The 23,589-nt window shown below is 34.0% G+C and overlaps 1 protein-coding gene across 1 annotated transcript in view; it reads left to right on the plus strand.

Annotated features, from left to right (window-relative positions):
* LOC128678056 (atrial natriuretic peptide receptor 1-like) overlaps positions 1 to 23,589 on the plus strand; it is a 179,382-nt gene that overhangs the window by 3,967 nt on the left and 151,826 nt on the right. Inside the window, exons 2-3 of the mRNA XM_053759309.1 lie at positions 19,374 to 19,619; positions 20,168 to 20,357. Coding sequence (XP_053615284.1) covers positions 19,446 to 19,619; positions 20,168 to 20,357 — 364 coding nt within the window. The 5' untranslated portion in view covers positions 19,374 to 19,445. The remainder of the gene's footprint in view (positions 1 to 19,373; positions 19,620 to 20,167; positions 20,358 to 23,589) is intronic.

Below are 23,589 nucleotides of genomic sequence, written 5' to 3' on the forward strand. Positions count from 1 at the left end.
TAATAGTGCCAATAAAGTTGTTATGAGTGTTTTATTCCATGTAATGACTACGATCCTCAGCCATGAGGAATACGGCTAAGAAGAAGATCACGTTGGTAACATATGTACATTGCACATCCAGATAATCCATGTTTAATGTTTTAAAAATTTGTTTGTATTTTGGTGTGTGGTTTCGTCCTAGAATAGTACCAATCCGTATCTTATAGTGGATGTCGTACGAACATAATAAAATCAGAACAGAATATTAAATATTCAGAACAAAAAATATATAGCTTACCGACATAACAAATTTCGAACGCAAAAAAAATCTTGGAACTGCGAATTTCTCTGTGACACATCACACATCTGTGTTCAATTAAAGTTCAATCGATAGCCGGTTGGTGGCACCGTTAACTTGGACGTTAACTTTAACCTGCGCACAAAAAAGTTCGCCATTTTATATAAACGGTGGCAGTGAGCAAATTAAAGTTAACGTCACAGTCGAATGGTGCAACTGACCCTAAGTCTCTACCTTTGATATCGCATACAGCAGATTATAATCACTATTTAGATCCGATCAGAAATCCCTTTCGAAATCGAATGCCCAATACCCATTACTACCATCCGTCAATTAATAAGTTAGGGTTGTCATTTACAGTTACGACCTTAATTTACAAATATAGATAGTAGTTTATGCTGTTGGTTATTCAGACTTAATCGATTTTGTTAGTAACAATGAGATCTTAACCCAACCAGTGTTTCCTCACGTTTTTTTCCTTCACCGGAAGCAAGTGGTGGTCGATGAAAACTACTATACATGAGTGATTGGTATACAAACTCATGTGGCACGAATAGGATTCGATCTGGGATTTCAATCCATAGGCGGGCGCCGTAACTATTACAGCACCACCGCTTTAATATATGTATACATAACAGTTATTATTTATCAGTGCTATTTAATAAAAAAATGGGATATCTTTGATAAATATATACTGCTATTTAATTTCCAATCGGTAACAAATCTCTCTCTATAGGGTACGATAAGAATGGCATGACTTTTTATGATAGAAGCGCCTAAAAAAACATTAAAAATAATACTGCCAAAATACTAAATACCCGTTCCGTACGATGAAAAATAAAATGCAACATAAAATTTAATCCTTTGTCATATCGACGTCATATTTTATATTTTTAAATAGGTCGACGCGACATGACAGTCGATTCGGCCTCTCGGCCTTCCAGACTGACCCTTATCACTGGCTATTCAATGTTTCAAATTATAGTTCACGCAAAGTGAAAGCATTTTTCGGCGATTATAAAAAAGGGGGAGATTTATAACTATATAGCCTGCTATTTATTTATCCGGAATAAAATAAATAAAAAAGCTAAATCATTGACTATTAAAAAAGGTTTTATTGCTTTTCAAAATATTCGCCGTTATATGACCGATGCACTTTTGCGTTCGATTTCCATATAATTAAATAATTTACTATAAATATGTAGTGTATGCGTGGGTGGATTCATGAGGAAGGTTTACATATACCTACCTATTTGTACAGTCAACAGCACATCAAATCACCTCGCATGAACCTCTATGGCGCGGTAATAGCGGCGAGCTTGCAATGAATTTGTATAGGTTGATGTGCTGTTTCAGTTTGTTTCAGTTTCAGTTTCAGATCGTGTTAATAAAAGTAAATTATAAAAAGTTACAAAGTTGTAAATCAGTAAAATAAATTTAATCGATATGTCATTTACATTTAAAAGCAGATTCTCAATTTAGTCGCGAAGTTTTATTATAATATTATGTAAATTGTTGATTCAGCTTTACAGCTGAGAAACAACAAGACGCCAGATGTCAGCTTATAAAATCACATCAACAGAATCTAAAAATAAAAAGGTTTATTTTTTATGCCGGTTACGGGCTTCATGGCGTTACAGCCGCGAGTAAATCGGGAGTACGAGAAGGAGAGATTAATTTAAATTGTATTCGGTGTGTTTCTAAGTTCAGTAGCGTCTGATAGTAATTCAAACTTTAGCATTTATATTAAAACTAGCGGTTCGCATCGGCTTCGCACGGATATACAACCCTTCCTCTTGATATCCTCGATATATATATATATATATATATATAACCGCATAAATATTCGTTGAGATCTCTAAGAGTTTTAAAGATCTAAGCATAGTAGGAAGCGGGAAGCGACTTTGTTTTACATAAGTGGTTCTCAGAGCGTGGAGCGCGGCGACTACGGCGCTGTCATTATAATTTTTCAAATTTTAACAAAGACAAGAATTAGTTTAACTATCTTTTAAAATAAATGTCACTTTTATGAATGAATAATTTTGGAAATAATTCCTATTTCAAGCAAAATTGACGGATCGTAATTACAGCGCGGTCACACCAATTGGTTTTCATTAAAGTATAAATAGATTATAATATTTATACCAATTTGTACTGTCCATTAAAATAAAATTATTACAGATAAGATATATACAACAGATATAGTAAATTTTGAAGAACTCACGATGAGTTGTTGACCGATAGGTTCGATATTGAAATTATGCATGTTTATAATCTTGTCAATAATAAATTGATGATTCAAGAATGACTTAGCTTATTTAAATACTATTTCAATGGAAACTCGTACAAGTTACTTAAGGTCCGTAAGTAATTTTCCATATGTTATTTACATTCCCGATACGCGGTCCGATTTCCTTTGTCCGACTGATCGGACGACATAGACTAGTTATTATGTGCAAGAAAGTAGTAGTACACGTAAAAAAATCCCAGTAGTTCTACAAGTAGTACCATCAGTGGTACTACAAGTAGTACCATCAGTGGTACTACAAGTAGTACCATCAGTGGTACTACCAGTAGTACCACCGGTAAAAAGGGATCCTTACCGCCTTATGCCGTCTTTGCTATCCATCAGGCTGGACTGAGGTCCAACTCATTCTAATCATTAATGGAAAAAAAATTTTTTTTTCAATTCTCAATTCTTTATTTGCATCCTTAATGTGACTAACAGATCTTTCTTATATATAATAACATTTAAGGAACCTTTTTATATTTTTCATACAAACATTCAGAACAATTCAAAAATTACCCATCCGCTATCTCCGGGCTTGTGAAGATAATTTAAAAATTAAGCTATATTTAAAGACTAATTTCAAATTATAGATAAACAGTAATTTATTTTTTATTTTATCTCTAAATTTATTTAGATATAATACAATACAAAATCCATAATTGCACGTATAACTTGAAAATTTCATTTTTTTGTGTATTTTTTTATACGAATCTGCTGAGGTTTTTTGACCGTAATTAAAAAAAAAACATTGTATATCGTATATTTGTTTTGACAAAATTACCGAAAAATAAACTTGATCCTAAACAAATAAACGGTAAACACTCAACGGGACGCATTAAACTCAATGTTTCTTCGTGGCTCCGATAGATTCAAATATGGGACATAAACACATGGAAGTGAAGACAAATATGCGATAAATAATGTAAACATATTTTTATATCGTGGGGCTTCGCCCTAAAATAGGACCACTATCCTGCCGTAGATATCATATGACGTGACACATAGCTAAGGCAGCTGATAGGCATTCTCAAGGAGGGTTGGCGTCTGGCAGGCGGCCGGTTGTAAAATCACAGCTCACAATGACTCCGAGTTGCGAAACCGAAAATATGCGGAGATGAAAAAGAGAGAAGTAAACGTATTTTTAATTATTCAATATCGGTTTTCACAGTGAGACGCGGGCAACCATTCACAGTGTGATATTTTGAGACTAGGACAACCATACTGCAATGTGATTGGTGTTGTTTATTGAACACAGATAATAATGGGTACATGTAGGTCTTATAAATAGGCTGTATAGAGGCATTGTGCCCAGAATGTCGGCAGCATTTCCCCGCTGTACTGCCAGACTTATACACTAAGCAAACTCGATGAAACGAATGAAACGCTGATAGTTCCGTCAAAAATATCTTGGCTTCAGGGCCCCATTGTCTCCAGGTTAGCTGCGTCCCAGTGCGAAAAGATTCGATAGTGGAAAGTGAATTGTAAACCCACACTACAGCCTAACTGGCAATTAAATTCATATAGAGGAGACGATATTAGTTTATTATTTTTCACCCGCATAGTCTGTGTGACCCAATGGTTGACTGTTAGATAATGCTTTTAGCATAAAGTCCACCATTTGTACTTTTAAGTACTAATTGTATATTGTGCAATAAATAAATAAAATCCACTTAAAAAAAACTTAATTGTATCGTGTTAACCATTACCGATTAATAAAGCAAATAATAGATACCTATCCCTTGTTTTTTTACCGAAAACGGTGGATTAGGTACGATTAGGTGCACAGGATCTGTCATGATATAAACAAGAGACCTATTTAAAGCGAATGTCATGGATTAGGTACGAAATTACATAGGATACTGCTAATAACTGCTGTTAAAATTAAAATATCTTAGAGAGAGAAAAATACATAACGAAATTAAATACGATACTGCTAATGTTAAAATTAAAATATCTTAGAGGGACAAAAATACATAACGAAATTAAATACGATACTGCTAATGTTAAAATTAAAATATCTTAGAGAGACAAAAATACATAACGAAATTAAATACGATACTGCTAATGTTAAAATTAAAATATCTTAGAGAGACAAAAATACATAACGAAATTAAATACGATACTGCTAATGTTAAAATTAAAATATCTTAGAGAGACAAAAATACATAACGAAATTAAATACGATACTGCTAATGTTAAAATTAAAATATCTTAGAGAGAGAAAAATACATAATATTGTATGATTTACGAATTCGAATTGTGTTTGTATAGGATAAGTGGCGTTGATTGTACAAATAGGGTTTCTGGCGTGATTTCCCACGAGACGCAAAAATATACATAGCTATAGTACGCAATCTAAAAATCTTCTTAGTGATCATTAGTGGAATACATTCAAGAGAACAAAAATAGATGCATGCGCACATTAATTTATTAATAGACCAAATGGATTTCGTCTAAACAATGTGCTGAACTCATTCGCACCTTTTTCAATGATTGATTGGATTTATTGCTTGGTACTGGTTTCCACAATATATCGTCCTGTGAATGTCGTACGAGGCGACCAAGTAGATACACAAATTAAGTATGATTTTATTTTATCCCAGCAAGGGCGTTATGATAGACCAGATGTTGCCCGGGGCTTCGCTCCCGTGGGAATTTTGAGATAAGATATAGCCTATATAAATCTTGGATAATGTACCTTTCTAATGGTGAAAGAATTTTTGAAATCGGTTCGGTAGTTTCGGAGTAGTAGTTACACGCCTCAAACATACAAACACGCACAAAGTCATAAACGCTTACCTCTTTGTAATATAGATGTGTAATGCGATCCCGAGTCTCCTAACAATCGAATTTATATCATAATCGAAGGTAAGAATACTTTCTTACAACTTGTAAAGAACTACTGTTCTTTACAATGACTACGTCGATGACGTCACGACAAGATATAATTTTCAAGTGTGGCATATCAATGTAATCTAAAGTGTTTCACCTACTGACCTGTTTTGTATTGTGCGAGGAGGTGGGTTTACGCCCAGTTTTTTCCCAAACAGTCCGGCGCAAGGTCATGCTAAGAAACTAGAAATATATACAGGAGTAAACATGGAGTAAACCCATCTTATATGATTTCATGAAATTTTTATTTTATTTTTTTAAAAGGTTATCGGCTACATAGATAATATAGCAAAAAAAAAAAAGAAATTAAAAGCCATAAACGAACCTTCCCTTGTATTATCAACATTGGGAATTTATCTTTGTGTTTTTACACATATTGTTAGTTTTTTTAGGGTTTTGATTTTATGGGGTTGGAAATTCGAAACATAAATCAATAATTCTTTGATTTCTGACAAATGACACGTATATAATATGACCCAAATGGAATATTAGTAAATAGTAGAAGAAAAACGCAGTACGTGTTATTTATTTAAACTATGTTACACAAGTAACTGAGTTGTCAATAAGGAATGTTGTCGCCAAACAACAAACGTTTTATATGGTTTATTCTACCCGTGTACCAAATTTCATCGAAATCCTTACAGTAGGTAATTTGTACGTGAAGTAGTAGAATATACTAACACTCATAATTTTCACAAATTCTCATGTTTATATTATGTTTATATAGATTTTGAATAAGAACAAAATAAAGCGTACCTTTTAATTTGGTTTATAACTGAATTAAATTGGACGCCATGTTTGATGATCTAAATAAAGACAATAAAATGATTGAAATTGAAATAAATTGTCTCGGGAATTAGGGTGTCTTGGGCCCCGATCACCCTTCAAACTTCAGCCTTAAATACTTACCAATATGTTAAACTTTATGTTATGATCGCGAATAATTATTTCAATATTTAGTCGAGTTTTCATCTATTTATATCAAGAGGATTGTTTTTAGACAGGTTAATGTTACAGGCTTGACTTGTGTAGGTTCTTCTATTCATTGAAAGTTTAATGACATCCTACACTACACTATTTCAGATTTTCATTTATTTATATTAAAAAAAAACCTTTTTGTTACATCCTATACAGTTATGTAAACGTTTAGTCACATTATATACATTGAAAGATAAATTAGTCACGCCATAATTTTTTTTATGGAAAATTTACTACAACATGTCTTTAACTACAATTTTAAGAATTTTTCCGTATGATATGTCTTCAAAAGGGTTAATTAATATAATTTCTTACTCCAATTCTTAACAGCAAAGGAAAAAAAAACCGGTAAAAGAAATGAGAGAGAGATTACAAAATCGTACCACAAAATATTGATTAATAAGTCTCACAATAAATAAAAAATTTTTCAGGGATAAAAAAAGCACGTAATAAAACTTGATCTCCACAATTGAATAAGAGCCGATGTTATATACGTAACAAGGGCTACCGAACCTACGTAGATATTAAAACCTGTCTGCGGGGAGATTGTTTAATAACGGTAAAACATCTACGGTTAATTTAACTAGCTTTCGTTCTTATCGTGTGAAATAATTAACACTTTGGTTTTATTTAAATCTCCTAATTTTGCTATTAGAAAACTCTTATATCATTTGTAAAAAAAGATTTATATGTTCTCAGGAGGTCTTTTATTTTTCTTTCCACCCGAAGGTTGACTTGAAATTGCCTAGAGATATGTCCGCTACGTTTTATTTTTTGTATGTTTTTCTCTTTTGGCAATAAAAAATATTATTATTATATTATTATAAACAGGTAAACAAGCGTTTGTGAGTTTGTGATCTTGTGATTTTGTGAGTTTTTATGTTTGAGGAGGGTAATCTCCGACACTACCGAACCGATTTCAAAAATTTTTTCACCATCAGAAAGGTACAATTATCCAAGATTGCTATAAGCTATATTTTGTCACAAAACTCCCACGGGAGCGAAGCCCCGTGCAACATCTAGTAAAGAATATTTGTATTGCATTGCTTTCATTGTATATCGTCAGGTAATATAACCATGGCACTTATATTTTCTTACATTGCGAGACCTATATGCTGAAGGATTTGTATGACGCCATTAAATCGATAGCGTCATAATAGTTTCCACTAATTTGATTCGCCGAGTCGACGCGCCAAGATGTCAGGCGTGTAATCCCACCCTGGAATAGAACCATTCCATATCAACTAATTGTTGACTTATGGACAAATAGCCGCCTATCAGCCACCAAGGGGTGGCTGATAGGCGATCCTAGCATTCCCAAAAAGGTTGAGGTCAGACAGGCGGCCAGTTTTGAAATCACAGCCAAATGTTATTACGTTGACACCTGGATTTGTCCATAACTACGAAATCTACCGGGAAGGGAAGATGACAGAGAGAGAGAGATGTTTTCATGGTTCATGGTAATTAAGTAACTTTATATCAGAGAGAGGCAGTGTAATTGGTATGGAAGTGTCTACTGGGTACTGTGGCAAAAGATCCTAGGCCACAAATTAGGGAAAACGAATGTGGCATCCCTGGCGCGGCTGTAAACTCCCTTAGGCTGTTATGACCATCACTAGTAGACCGCATATTTGTCTGCTTGTTAGTTGATTAAAAAAAAACATCATAATTCCTAAACTGGACTAAACCTGTTCGAACGTAAAGCGAAAGACTTGTCATTTCACATTACACTAGTATGTATGAAAATGAAATGACAGATAATGAAGTTGCGGAAAACCCAACTTTCATGTTCCTTCGCTTCAAGGATACATACATACATATATCACCATACACTGACAGATAAAGGTCAGGGGAATTTGACACTTGATATATTTACTATCGGGGCAACAAGACTTTAAAAAAGTACTTGTGAGTTAAAGTCCATATTCTAATCCAGGTCTACCCTACACTTACGAGTAAGTAGTTAAGTACGCTATTGTATTGGAGTCATCTGTAATGCTAGTGTACGTACTGAATAAATAAATAAATAAATGAATAAATAAAAATAAATAAATTTACATGTAGGTGCATAGTTTTCTTATACATATTACACATGCTTTTTAACTAATTTAAAAAATAATAGTAAATAATATATGTAAATAAAACAGTATAGTGTATGACAATTTTAACCCCCGACGTAAAAAGAGGAGTGTTATAAGTTTGACCGCTAAGTGTGTCTGTCTGTCTGTCTCTCTGTCTGTGTACGTGGCACCTTGGGTGAACCGATTTAGATGCTTTCTTTATTATAGCTATTTTGTATGAAAAATCGGGTCATCCCTTCAAAAGTTGTAGCGAAATGAATATTGAAAATCGGGGTTTTTTTTTAATTTGTCTAACAAATAATCGGATTATATCAGGGATCGATAGAATTGCCTCGATTATATCAGGGTATGTCCAATTGTCCAGTATATTCTCATTTTCAGAAGTTGGAAATATGATGGGTAAAACCCATCTTTGCTCTGGCTCCATCTATGCCCTCTGCTCTGTGACAATGTGTTTTAATAAAAATGCGTTGAAGTTTTCGAAAAAGAAGAAATAAAAAAAAAACAATAATTTAAGTAGAACGTGTATCAAATTACTTTACTTTGGAACAAAAATTTTAGATGTCATGTTAATTTAGTTAAATGCTTTTTATCTGTGTATATACAAATTTCCAATGAAATTAGCTTGTTCGTGTGTTTAGCACCAGAAACCACATAAATTTGCACTGTTAAAAAATCCTCCATTGATACCAGACCAGATTGTAAATAAATAGCTAATAATAAATTAGGAAGTTGATGTTCTTCGATCTATGTATATAAAACTTCCGTTACTAAGTGACTGACTGACTGACAGACAAAATACAGCCGAAACTGCTGGGCGTAGGAAGTTGAAATTTGGCATGTATGTTCCCTGGGTAGTGTACGTGAGCACTAAGAGAGCTAAGAGAGGATTTTTGGAAATTTCACCCCGAAAGTGAAAGTGGTGAAAAACTTTTATATGAAAGTTCTACACCGTTGAAGTTAGTGACTTGAAAATTTGCATTGTAGTTGTTTACAACACATTAACGAATACGTATTTCAGGTTTTTCTGAAAATTAACCCTCAACCCCTTCGAAAGGGGGGTGAAAGATTGTGTGGGTCTTGATACAATTTTCAAGATTGACGACCTCGCTGGCGCAGTGGTAAAGTGCTTGCCTTTGAACCCTGAGGTCCCGGGTTAGATCCCCGGTCGGAACATGATGGAAAATGATCTTTTTCTGATTGGCCCGGGTCTTGGATATTTATCTATATATGTATTTGTTATAAAATATAGTATTGTTGAGTTAGTATCACATAACACAAGTCTCGAACTTACTTTGGGGCTAGCTCAATATGTGTGATTTGTCCTAATATATTAATTAATTAAAAGATAAAAATCTGAAAATTAGTAAAAACACTCTTTGTAGTAAATAAATTGAAATGTTAGGTAAGAGGAAGAAGAAAATATAATAATGCATTATCTATATTTTGAAAATAGCATCTCTAGAGGAATCATGTAAATTTATATAAAACTCCCATAAAATGTTTAATTTACGTTTGTGGTTAATAAAAACCGGGACGTAACACGTCATGGAAAATGGGACGGAACGCGTTGCAGAAAGCGGGAGTGGGAGTCGGAGCGGGAAATCGGACGGAGACATTTAGTGGGCGAGGCAAGTAGTGGGAAACGGGTGCGGGAGACATTGCGAAAGACGTGATGATACAATGATAACATATAGCAGGAAGCGGGATTGGACAAGTTGCGGGACGAGACACGTAGCGGGAAACATGAAATTGAACTAAAGATGAGAAAAAATATGAATTTGAATCATAAATATATGCCAGTCTTACAGAATACACGCGATAAAAAAAATCTGAGATTTTGCTATGAAATTCACGCGGGCGAAGCCGCGGGCAAAAGCTAATAGAATATATATCGTTTGACCTACGGGGTGACATGAATACAGAAAATTATGCAACGCGACATTAGAGGGTATGAATATTCTAGCGTTAAAAAGCTTTATGCTTTGTTTATTGAAAATTCGGCTTGCATTTTACGATCGATCAAAGTCGAAAAGCACGTTTTCATGTTCATATTCTGAATAATATTAATGATTTATATTTTTCAAATTTCAACAAAGACATGAATTAGTTTTACTATCTGACTTTAAAATAAGTAATAGATCTGTGATTTGGTAATGTCAATTTTATGAATGATTGATTTTGAAAATGATACCTTTCTCAAGCAAATTGACGTATCGTAATGACAGCGCGGCCGCAGCGGCCGAAACGCTCTGAGAACCACCATCCATTGAATTTATCAATAATCATTTTGAATTGTTTACCGGCGTTAAAACTGTTTTCGTCTAGTAACTAGTATGTGTGACTGGTCCTAGGAAAGGGATTACAACACTACGAAAAATAAGTCAATATCGAAGCTGTATGTCGCAATCTTACGAAGATAGGTAGGTTTTGTAATGTCAAAAAGTTTTCTTTCTCGTCTTCTTGCGTGCCAATTAACAAATCAACTGTCTCTTGAAGAAGATGTAACTTGTTAATTAACTTACGGGCCCTTCAAGTTTGGCCTTAGAGAAAAAAAAGACAACATTTTCGGTTTAGAATTAAAAATTGGCTTAGATATTTACAAAAGTAGAATCCACGCGTAGCCTCTGTTACCTATTTTTGAAAAATCATCCCGGTTTCGCTCGAGTGGTATAAAACAGACCTACTGAATATACAAATAAAATTTCATCAAAATCGGTAAAGCCGTTTTGGATTAGTATGACAACTAACACCGTGACAGGTTTTTTTTTCTAAATATAAACATAGTACTAGCTGCGCCCCGGGGGTTCACTCCCGTGGGATTTCGGGATAAAAAGTATCTTATGTGTTATTTCAGGTTATTTTGTACCCGTGTACCAAATTTCATAATAATACGTCCAGTAAATTTAGTAACAAACATACACACATACATCTTCACAAACTTTCGTATTTATAATAAAGAAGATATGTTTATTGGTAGCTAGGAAACGTACAAAGTTGTGGGCAAGTGCTAGTTTAAATAAGCATTTGACATTCGTATCGTAACATATATATATATATATATATATATATATATATATATACCTACTTGAGTAGGTATTGACAAAACGCGCACGTACCTCAAGGTGACAATGTTATCAGTAATCGATGCTATGATTGATTGATTCGTACTTAAAAGACATAAATAAACCAAAAGACGTCTATTTTCTATTTTGTACTGTTATTCAATAAATCCTTATATATATAATCATTATATATTTTAAAAATAAGTCCCCCTGTCTGTCCCTGTCGGACGTGATAAACTCAAAAAGTAGTGGACGGATTTTTGTAACAACTAAACTCAGTGAACTTAACTAAGCTAAAATAGGAAATAAAGTAATACGTCCACCGAAAAATAAGCTATAACTAAGTTAGTGATGGGCTTACAAATAACTTTGCATTACAGCTCCAAGGAATGGTATTAAAAATAACTTTTTTCTAACCCATCGTTCCATAACAAAGGTGTCAGTTTACGTAGCTTACTTGGCACAGATTGCGGTGGACGTGTATGAAAACTGGCTCAACTATGAGAGCTATAAGCTAAACTAACTTACTTGGCAGTGGAAGATCGGCTTTATACTCTACACGTGTATCAAATTTCATGGAAATATTATATTTTTTTTATCGTTCAATACATTTTGCGTAATTCAGTTACAAAACATACACCAAAACTTCTCATACAAAATAGTCGAATTAAGGTCGCCAGAAGTCAATGGACTTATATACATCTAAAAATGTATTAAAATGTACCTAAAAATCAAAGATTGGTCACACGAGATTCACTCTATGTCTGCAAATGTTTTTAAATAAAAAAATGCTTGCGCGATTTCAATTCCATAATTTTTCCCAGTTTCATTGTTTCGATTTTCAAACAATTTTCGCTGACAATTTTGTATGTAAACATTATGGCCTACTCTTTCTAAATAGTTGAAAAATTACCGTAACCCACTTGGGAAAATCGGGTCGGAAACCAATAACGGTGCGGCATTGTGACGCGACGACAACCACGTAGCAACGTGATTGGTTAGCTGCGTCTCACTGCGAATCGACTCGACAGTGAGATGTGAATTTCAAACCCACAGTTCGCCCTCAAATATATTATATCAGAGACATATAATTACGTATTGAGTAAATTTCACAGTATAAGCATTAATTCAAAAGCTTACTCTATATTAAAACTATCTATATGTAAGCTGTTATTAGCGTGTACCTGGAGCTGAAATACAAATGGAATTTCCACATATCTAATAAATTTTACTACAAGAAAATTCTAATATTTTCTTGTGTTCCCACATAGCAGTGCATCATGCATGCATCGCGTACACCTTACCAAAACTTAGGGTCCCTAAAAGTATAATTTGATGTGATAACCTACAATTTCAAATCAGCTTTTGCCCGCGGCTTCGCCCGCGTGAATTTCATAGTAAAATCTCGGTCATTCTTATATCGCGCAGGTATTCTGTAAGACTTATAAACATATGTGATTCAAATTAGTAATTTTTCTCATCTTCAGCCAGCCAGTCAGTCAGTCACTCAGTAGCGAAAGAATTATATATATATATATATATTGATTGCAAAATAGCGCATCTAAAAAAACTAGGTATATAGCGGAAAAGATTTCATCCTAGTCCAAAAATGTTTATAGTATTATAAGGTAAGTACTTTATGTGCTTATCCAATATATTAACTCTCGTGTATTATTTATTTCATTGAAATCTGTCAAGAAGATTTTGCATGATTGAATACCAAACGTCTTCGCTCATGTACGGATAATAATAATATGATAATATATTCTATCGCAAATGACAGGATTAGTTGTTGATAACTTGGTGTAGGAATTAATATTCACGTTTTAAATATTAATTTGGTCTTGGTATGTATGAGAATAATACTTAAAAGGTTTTGGAAATAGGCGTCTTCCTCCACAACTCTTTGTTTCCAGCTATCTTCCAGGTGTGACGGACTCAGACTGGACAAATATAAAACAAACTGGATAAAACACTCAAGACTGGATAAAATAAAATCGCTTTCTGCTGTCTGTCCCTATGTATATTTAGGTATTTAAAACTACACAACGAATTTTGATATATTATATAAATAACCTGTATTTGTTTCTATAATAGATAGAGCGATTCAAGTGGAAGGTTTATCTATATAACATTCATAATATTGCACCCGTGCGAAGCCGAGGCGGGACGCTTAGTAGAATTATACATTGTTGTAACTCCAATTGGTTACAAGCTCATCTACGCAGTCACTATAATGGCACATCATAACAGCGGTGCGTGGTGGCGAGCTCAATATTATGTTACATGTAATGGTGTCATAGCAGAATAATAGTACAAATACTTTTGTACTGATATACTTATCAGTGGTATAATTGAGGCTAGTTTTAAATTTTTATTTAGACATTTCTTAATTCTTTTTTTAAATTTAATTGCTGCAGGTTTATCGTATCATCTTTTTTCGGGCAAAAACGTCCTAATACACGAACTTCCAGGAATTTTGGATTCGAATTTCGAGGTTGAAAAATTCCACCTCTATTTTCTCCACAAGTTCTGTGGGATGAATGAGACACAGCGAACCAATCACATTGCGCCATTGTGACGCAACGACAACCACACTGCAATGTCATTGGTTCGCTGCGTCGAATCGATTCGATGGTGACTAATGGTAAGATGTGAAATGCTAACCCGCACTAACCCCTCTGTTGACAAGATGTTAATGGGTGAAAACTTATTTAGTTGAAGCCCACAAACAAACACAAATTAGTTACATTTAGTACCTATAATTATACGCGGGTTGCACTAGTAAATTTTGGTATTGAATTAAATTTGCGCGCCGATGGCGATTATTAAATAGGCTCCAACTGAAAATCAGTGTATTTCTCCTATAGTAATAACACCACTGAGTTGTGGCCTGTTTAGATTACTGCAGCACACACACCCATAATCACTTTTTGTATTTACCCATGTTTTGTTTTTTTATCTTAATTTTCTTTTTTGGTTATTATGTGTGTGTCTGTAGTTTTTTGAATAAACTTATTTCTATTCTATTCTATTCTACCTACTTTGCGTTGTTCTACGCAAGTAATAGTTAACGTCAAGTTAATGGTGCAACTCATACCATGCAGGTACTAAAATAAGCAAGTATACGGATTTATAAGTTAGTTTTTGCCGTAAAATCTCATAAAAATGGAACCATGTTGCTTAACCAGTATTGTATAACGTAATTCTTATCCCTTATCGCATTGCTAACTTTTGCGTCTCATTTGGGGTCCTAAGGGACTTGGGTATGTTTGTAAAGGATTGTTAGATAACGTAACATGTAATTAAAACATTTGTAACCCAAACGTTGTTTATATATTTGGCCCACCGGCCTAATCTTGTACTTATTTCAAACTAGCTTTTGCCCGCGGCTTCGCCCGCGTGGATTTCATAGCAAAATCTCAGTAATTTTTTTATCGCGTACTCTGTAAGATTGGTAAATATATATTAGCATTTTTTAACTTGTCCAATTGTAATGTAGATATCCCATACCGTTTCCTACATATTGTACCATCATGTTTTTGTCCCGTTCCGTTTCCCACTATGTGTCTCCTTCCCGCTTTCTGCAACGCGTGCCGTCCCATTTTTCCATGACGTTTTACGTCCCGGTTTTTTTTTTCGGATTACTTTATAAATGTTGATTGAACTGGCTGAATACTAATTTATTTCAAAACAAAAATGCCTATAGCAATTTCTAATGGTGAAATAATTTTTGAAATCGGTAAACGTTTATATACTTAACATAAACGTTTATATACCTAACATAAACGTTTATATACTTAACAAAAACGTTTATATACCTAACATAAACGTTTATATACTTAACAAAAACGTTTATATACCTAACATAAACGTTTATATACTTAACATAAACGTTTATATTGCTAAAATAAACGTTTATGCCTTCATTAGATATTTTTGATTTATAACTTACTGTATTTATAAGTTATTTTTAAGTTAGATATTTAAAAATGCTTATATTTGTGTGATATTTTGTTCTAGGCGCAAAACCACTAGTTACTATCGAAAAAGATAGTTATGGTTTTTACATTGCACGTATCAATCAAGTTTGAGTGCACTCAGCAGAAAGAAAAAAAAATAAAAATATTGTGAAAAAATAATATAACTTTCCATACAAACTCAGCGGACCGGTCGCATTTGTATGGGAAAGCACAGTCATCAGGTGTGTAATTTTATATTGCTATAACCACATTTCACACTGGCATTCAAAAAACCAATTAGCAAATTAACATTATGATTTGTAATTAATAAGCAAATAACAGAAATATTTCTCCATAATAAAATATATGGCCTAATGCGATATACGGTCGAGTGTACACAATAGGTCGTCGCTGCGGGCTTCTCTACAACATTTTTTCTACTCTGTTACACGTCGCTTTGTTTTCTTTCTTAATAGAAAAGAGTATTTTAATTAGAACCCCGACATGTTACAGCTACAGACACAGTTAATTATTTATTGTGTGTTTATCACATGTAATCCTTACATATTATAAAAAAAAAGTCTGTCTGTATATAATTATGAACGCCATAAACTCGAACCCGCTTACCTGGTTTCATCCTCAGCCATATAATTCTAGAAGCTGATCATACAGAATAAACTGGAAAATTCTAGTGAAAAATTGTATTTCTTATACTCAATTTGTAAACACATAAATCGAATAAAAAATGCTCTGTGCCTATCAATAGACTTTTAATTTGAATTTGAAGGAATTTTTAATTTGAATAAAATCTTCCACGTGTAATTTCGTCTATTTTACTCATCAACACAGAATTTACTCCCAATAAAGCCATATAATGGTAGTAAATAAAAAATATCTGTGCCTATCAATAGACGGGCTTTTAAAAATAATTTGTATATTTTTACTGTCGAGTAATAATCGTGCGCGCATCGTTAACTCATTAGCTTCACACATCTTGGGTGTGTCGGGTGCATTTACAATGACGGATTACAAAAAAAAAAACTTGTTTTTTCGTCGTCGTTCGTTTTGGCGTCAACACGTGGAAGTTTTTATTCAATTAGCCATATAAGGTATTAAAATCTGTGAGTTTCAACATTTCGCGTAATGATACAGACAAGATAGCTTTTAAATTTATACAATAGCTTTTAAATTTATTACGGCATTATTTTAGCACTTTTACATGTGTACTTGGCAAAAGTAATTACGGTATCATAAATAAGACACATTTCTAGATAATAAGAATAATACTTTGAGTCCTAAATAAGGTACCGTATTCAAGAGCATGCTAAAGTGAGTGAATCTTGGGCAAAAACTATCAGTTTCAAGCAAATAAATAAATAAAATAAAAATATTGCAAGGTATAAAATAAAAAAATAGTGTCTTAATTAAATATATTATGTACCTTTGTACTTAGTCTCCTATTCGTAAGTTTTATTTTCACTGTTGTGTTGTTTAAATTAATCAATAAATTAAAAAAAAATCAAGTCCTATCTCGAGACATGGTCACCCTACCAGAGCACCGATTGGATCACTCTAACGTACATCAAAAATAATCGGGTAATCGATTGGGATCGCTGCCATCAGTCTGCAATTGAATTATTAAGGTCAGGATGTCATGTGATGTGGTCGAGGTAAGTACTTCTTCGTCTAATTCTAGAACTTTATACGGCATAAATAGCGGCGATTTTGCAATGAACTTGTATAGATTTTTTGCTATTGCCTGTACCGCAGGAATTAAAAATACATTATGGCATTGACGAACATAAATTTTTGATTATTTTAGTATTTAGTTTGAGGCTTGTAATTCCGCCCTAGAATAGGTCTTCTCCATATACTCATGTGGATGTCTGACGAGGCGACTAAGGGATACACGGCCGGAGCTGATAGGCAACAATAGAATTCCCAAAGGGTGTTAGCGTCTGGTTGGCGGCCAGTTGTTAAATTACAAACATTATTATGTTTTTATAGTATATATTTTGTTATTTTCGCGCCATCATCAATACTTATTTAGTTAAAATCCTACTAATATTTTTAAATGCGAAAGTTTTTGGGGATGTATGTGTGTATTATTAATATTGATTTATTTTTTAATTCTTCATGGAATGTACTCAATTACTGATAGATGACGAAAATATAGTTTTGGAAATTTTTGTCTGTCTGTCTGTCTGAACGCGCATCACTCGAAATCTACTGGTAAAATAATAAAAACCAATTTTGTCACTGAGTATTGTGTGCGTAGTGCGACTTTGCTATTTACATGTTACCATCGAGTCGACTCGCAGTGAGACGCAGTTAACCAATCACAGTGCGCCATTGCGATGCAACGTCAACCACACCGCATTGTGATTGATTCGCTGCGTCTCACTTCGAATCGATTCGATAGTGAGAAGCGAAATTCAAACCCGCACTTCGCCCTCTCAACGAACGTGCGAATGTGACAGGTTAACAAGATTATCATAAAAAGACACTTCAGAAGTTGTTGAAGCTACTTAAAATCAAGATTACACACAGGATCAGTGACAAAAAATACAATAAGCTAAAATAATAATAGAATATCTTTTTTGTATTTTATCAATTGTGTACACAAAAGGACTCGTCTGATAAGATTGGCGATAAACTCACGTTATTGGAAAATTGGAGAAATAAACAGAAATAATATTATGTTATCTTATTGGCTTCATATATATTGTTTGGAAATCTTTTTTTCGCAAGTAGTCACATGTTTTGTGATGATGATATCTACTTTCATTGTATTGCCAATAACTGATGGCATTTCCTTCGATTTGTCGAGTGAAATAGAGCGAAATTTGCATTTCACTACTCACTATCGAATCTATTCGAAGTGAGACCCGAACTAATCACATTGCGGTGTGGTTTCTGTTGCGTCACAATGGCGCATTATGATTGGTTAGATGAGTCTCACTGCGAATCGACTCGACGATAAGATGTACGTAGAAAGGTCGCACTACACACACAGTACGTAGTGTTTTTGCTAGTAATTGTTAAGATCATCATCAACAGCTATTTAAACGTCCCCACTGGTGGGTTCTTGATCCTCCTAATGGAACTCTTAAGATACCTATGATTAATTGAATTAAAACTAATGGGACAAATATACATATTACATGAAAGCTATATGAACTTATTGCATTTCTGTCACAATAATACCGAAAATATAAATTGTGACAATAAATTGCAAAAATATTCTAAATAAATATTATTATTTATATATTTTAGTGATTAATAATTAAAAAATACTTTTGCGATAGCGCGATCAGACCAATTTAAAATACAAGTTCTAGAATTAGATACTCGTACAATCACAAATAATGATAAAAATAATAATCTCAAGTCGACACGATCACATGATCTGTTTTTCTAAAAATTCTATTTATCAGATCAATTGTTTTGATGGGTTCAACAATTGATCTGATAAATAGAATTTTTGTTTTTTTACAATTTATACTCATTAAATGATTTCTCAATGTCAAACTACTATTACTAGAAAAGAGAATTATTAATGGTGATTTGCATAATATACCTAGCCGCTCGCCCCGGCTTCGCTCGGGAAAAACCATAATATAAAGTAGCCTACGTCACTCCTAAAGGTATCGCCATCCCTGTGCCAAATTTTATCAAAATCGGCCCAGTCGTTTTGGATTTTATTCATTGCAAACAAAAAATCAAAAATACAAATCTTATCTCTTCATAATATTAGTATGGATAATTATTGATATGAAAAGCTATTTATGTTTATTTTTTAAATAACTGTTTTTTAATTTGTTTCAGGTAACTATGCGCGACGCGTTTACAGTGAAGTGTAGTGTTTAGTGATGGGATGTGAAGTGAGTTATCGATAAAATGCGGTGGCTAGTGTTGTTCTTGCTCGGTGTCAGTGCGGTCCACGGCCAGAATTGTCGAGGAGAGGAGAGGCCGAGGGATTGCGATGTGTGCGACAAAGACGGCAAGAATTGTACTATCAAAGCGGCTTTGCTTCTACCGAGAAACACCACCTATGATGCGAATTTGCTAACGGTATGTATTTATCTATCCGTCTAATTAATGTGGATTTTAATTTAGGTAGTTTTCTTCATTTTATCAATCTGTATCCTTTCCCCCTTATTTTTAACCCCGCTGTTTAGCATATTATAAGAATTAATGGCCACCATAATCCGTATATCGGTGGTGGCGGTAGTGTACGCGTATAGCCCCTGAATATCCCAAGTCATAAATATTCGAAACGAGATAGTGCTCTGAAATCTTTTGTCGCTAATCATGTACCCGGCCCAATCTGCCACTTGACTGATCGTCTTGGACCGCAAAGTTACATGGAACTTCTTTCTCATTTAGTTACACTTAGATATAAAAATCCGTCTTTTATATAGACGACGGTCGTCTATATCTACTTTTAATGTATTGCCAATAAGTTATTAAAGGGAATTAGGCATGCATGGAATTTCATTTCGTTTTGGCGAGTGCAATCAAAAAGTAGCTTACGTGACTAAGTAGATCTCAAGACACGTTCAAGTTGATTAAAACTAAATAAGTAAACTATATAATGTTATTTGTATTTGCGATCATAGGTGCAAGCAGTGATGGAGCTGGCGATGCAAGATACAGCCATCCAGACGGCCCTGCCAGCCGACGTGAAGTTCGAATGGATGACGTATGAGGTCACAGATTGTGACGCCGCGTACGCAGTCATATCGGCTATCGACGCTTACAATGACTGCGCGCACGTATTCTTTGGTCCTTCTTGTGATTTCGCCCTTGGTAAGTCTTGTGCGACTTTGTTATTCCACCTTCAGATCTCACCATAGAGTCGATTCGCAGTGACACGCAGCTAACCAATCACAGTGCGTCAATGTAATGCTACGACAACTACATCGCAATGTTGGTTGATTGGTTGGCTGCGTCTCACTTGATGAAATGCAAACTCTCACTAAGCTTACAAGCTAGATCAGCGGTTTACAAACATTTTTAAAAAGGAACCCATTTAGAACGCGTATTATTTGATGAAGCCATACATTAAACCAATATTTAAGTGTCAGCTTTCATACAACTTTTTTGAATATCTGACACTATCATTAGACTTAAAGGAATAATATACATGTTATTGTTATGAATAATACTTATAAAGGTTTATCGATGAATTAATTGATTATAGACTCGATGTTTACAATAACTAACTACGCTTATGAATAATTCATCGATGCTTTCTTGTCTTGTGATAGTAGTTATCGCTATAATGACTGTCCTCACGTTTTCCTCCACTGTTGCTGTGATTTTGCAAATGGTTTGTTTTTATCCATTTTAATTCTTGAATATTGTTGGTCAATAGCTTCCAGATAACCTATCTATGGATTAGTTATCAGCGTGATGCTAACAATGACTGCTTGCATGTCTTCTCATACCGTCTTGTAAGTTCATCCTTTTGTTTCACTGTTTTTAGTAGACTTGAGTGACGACAACAACCAAACAAATATCTTATTATATACACATATATATTACGATTATGATATGACAGACTGACAACAAGCAAATTAATAAAAAAATTGAGTTGCTGGTGGGCCCGATCGATCGGGCGGAAACCGATAAAATACCAATAATTTACCATTACAAATATGACTTTTCGAAGTTTTGGAAGTGAACGAAAGTGTGGCTGGCAATAGAGACTTATGGAAGGAAAAGTCTCTACTCAGCGTAAGATATTCTCTTTAATCCACTCATGTAATGGAAAAAGTTGTGTATGAGGTGGCTTTTTATCTTTCCAATCAAGTATACCAACTTTGTCTTCAAATGATGCGATGAGAATACTCTTTTGGGTGGTTTAAACGCTTTGAGAGAGCGTTTCGACCGCTGCGGCTTTGCTGGCATTACCTAGGTACGACCCGACATCTCGTAATGACAGCGCGGAATAACAAGGAATCATTTCAAAAATCAATCATAAAAAAAAACTGACTTTATCACAGATTAATAATTTTAAACTCAGATAGTAAAACTAATTCTTGTTTTTGTTAAAATTTGAAAAATTGTAATGAAAGCGCCCCCGCAGCGGTTTAATTTTTGATTTTTTTTATATTTAGAACTAGCTTTTGTCCGCTTAAATTCAATTTTTAGGGATGAAAGATATGTCTTTCGCTATGCTATGTTAACAAACAAACTTACTTTCGCATTTATAATATTTGTTAGGAATTAATTCGCTAATAGTGTGTTATTCCTACAGGTTATGCTACAGGCTATACTAGACACTTATTACGCGTTAAGTATAGTTTTATTACTTAGTTTCGAAGATTGAAATTCACGACGACAGAAAATAGCGACATTGTCCACCGGAATTGAAATACAGCTTATTCGGTCTTTGCCATCCACATTCCTCAAAATCAAATCAAATCAAAATCAAAATCAAAGGTCGCGTGCAAACAACGATTGAATCGCAAATGCAAATGTAAATTCGTGCGGTTTGCGCGCACCCTTTTACAACTCACTCTAATTCGATTAATATTATGTCCTTTGATGTTCCCATAGGATTTATTGGTTAATAATTTAAAGCCTTGAGACCATTGAGCCTTACGAAATTGAATCCGGTTCGAGCTTACCTTAGTTTTAGTTGTCGTTTTAGTAACTACTTCGCCCGACTTTGAATTGAGTCATATATGTATATGTATATAATTATCGGAAATGAATAGTTTAATAGTGAAAGGCGCATCTGTTACGTGGTTTGAAAGAAGAAAATTAACAGTCAGAAGAAGTTAGTTTTATTCTCTATATGGTGATAGTGATATTGTGCTACTATACTTATTAATGAGCTAAATATAGTACAAAAAAGCTATAACAAACAAATTAAAAACTCTTTTTCTTGTAAGATTGTTGTAAAATTATTTGTTATACTTTTTCAGTTCGAAGAATTTCGTTTAATGTTGAATGATTATTTTCTTAGTTCAATGTTTGCAATTGTATATTTCATCAAATTTATAATAATACATTTGCACATATGTATATTATATATCAAACTATGTAGTATGTATTTAGACAATATTCACACTTGACGCCTATTTTTTGAATGAAAATAATGTAATTCTAAAGCTCTTTTAGCATAAACATCAAACATTTGTAGCAGGTTAAACAATAGGTAAAGCCGACATAAACATGTGTTTGAAATTCAGTTTTCGTAGAGAACTGAATTTCAGAGTTTGGTTTAAGTTCAACCAATCCCGAACGCGCGATGTTTTGTGCCCATCACAATTTACACGATTCCACTGATTTCCAAATTTAAAATTGAAATTGTCTGTTCCCGTTGTCACCTTTTGAATAGTGAAGCTTCAGATGAATGGTCAGTCGTGGAGAAAAAGAAATGATGACCATCATCATCAGCATCAAAAGGGAATAAACCGGTATTTTAGAACCTCACGAAATACAGGCTAAACACGATCACCGAACTCGGATAGATGCCGACGCGAATGAGTGAACATGCGTATGCGTAGTATGTCCGAGAGCTTTTATTTACCGCAAGGAAAAACCAACAATGTATAGCGAATCCGTGAAAGTTGGACAGGCTGTTTGCCAGCAGTGTACAGGTGGCATAGCGGATACGGTGAATGTGTTACTAAATTTTTCTTCGCGTTCTAAGAACCAATGTTATTTAGTCGGATAAATTAGGAGTAAAAGGAAATTATAGTTGAGTCTCAGGCGCAAGTGACACGTTTCTGTTGTTTACGTTAATGAGTGGTGGTTCGAGATAAAGGGTGGTTTTTGGTGAACAAAAACCACCCTTTATCTCGAAGCGGTTTTGTGTAGAAACTTTTGCATAGACTTGAGTTAAAATTGTGAGATTCTAAGCACGTTTTTATTTACAATAGTCATTTTAATTTCCCCACTGTTGGGGTACTGGTCTTCGATGGATAAGAAGAATGGGACATAACTTTAAATTACTGGGATAATTAATACTATATCATACCTTTGCAACAGATTATCATCATAATTTGCAGCTTACTTTTGCATGAAA

The sequence above is a fragment of the Plodia interpunctella genome, chromosome 19 (assembly GCF_027563975.2).
Source record: "Plodia interpunctella isolate USDA-ARS_2022_Savannah chromosome 19, ilPloInte3.2, whole genome shotgun sequence".
Taxonomy (NCBI): Eukaryota; Metazoa; Arthropoda; class Insecta; order Lepidoptera; family Pyralidae; genus Plodia; species Plodia interpunctella.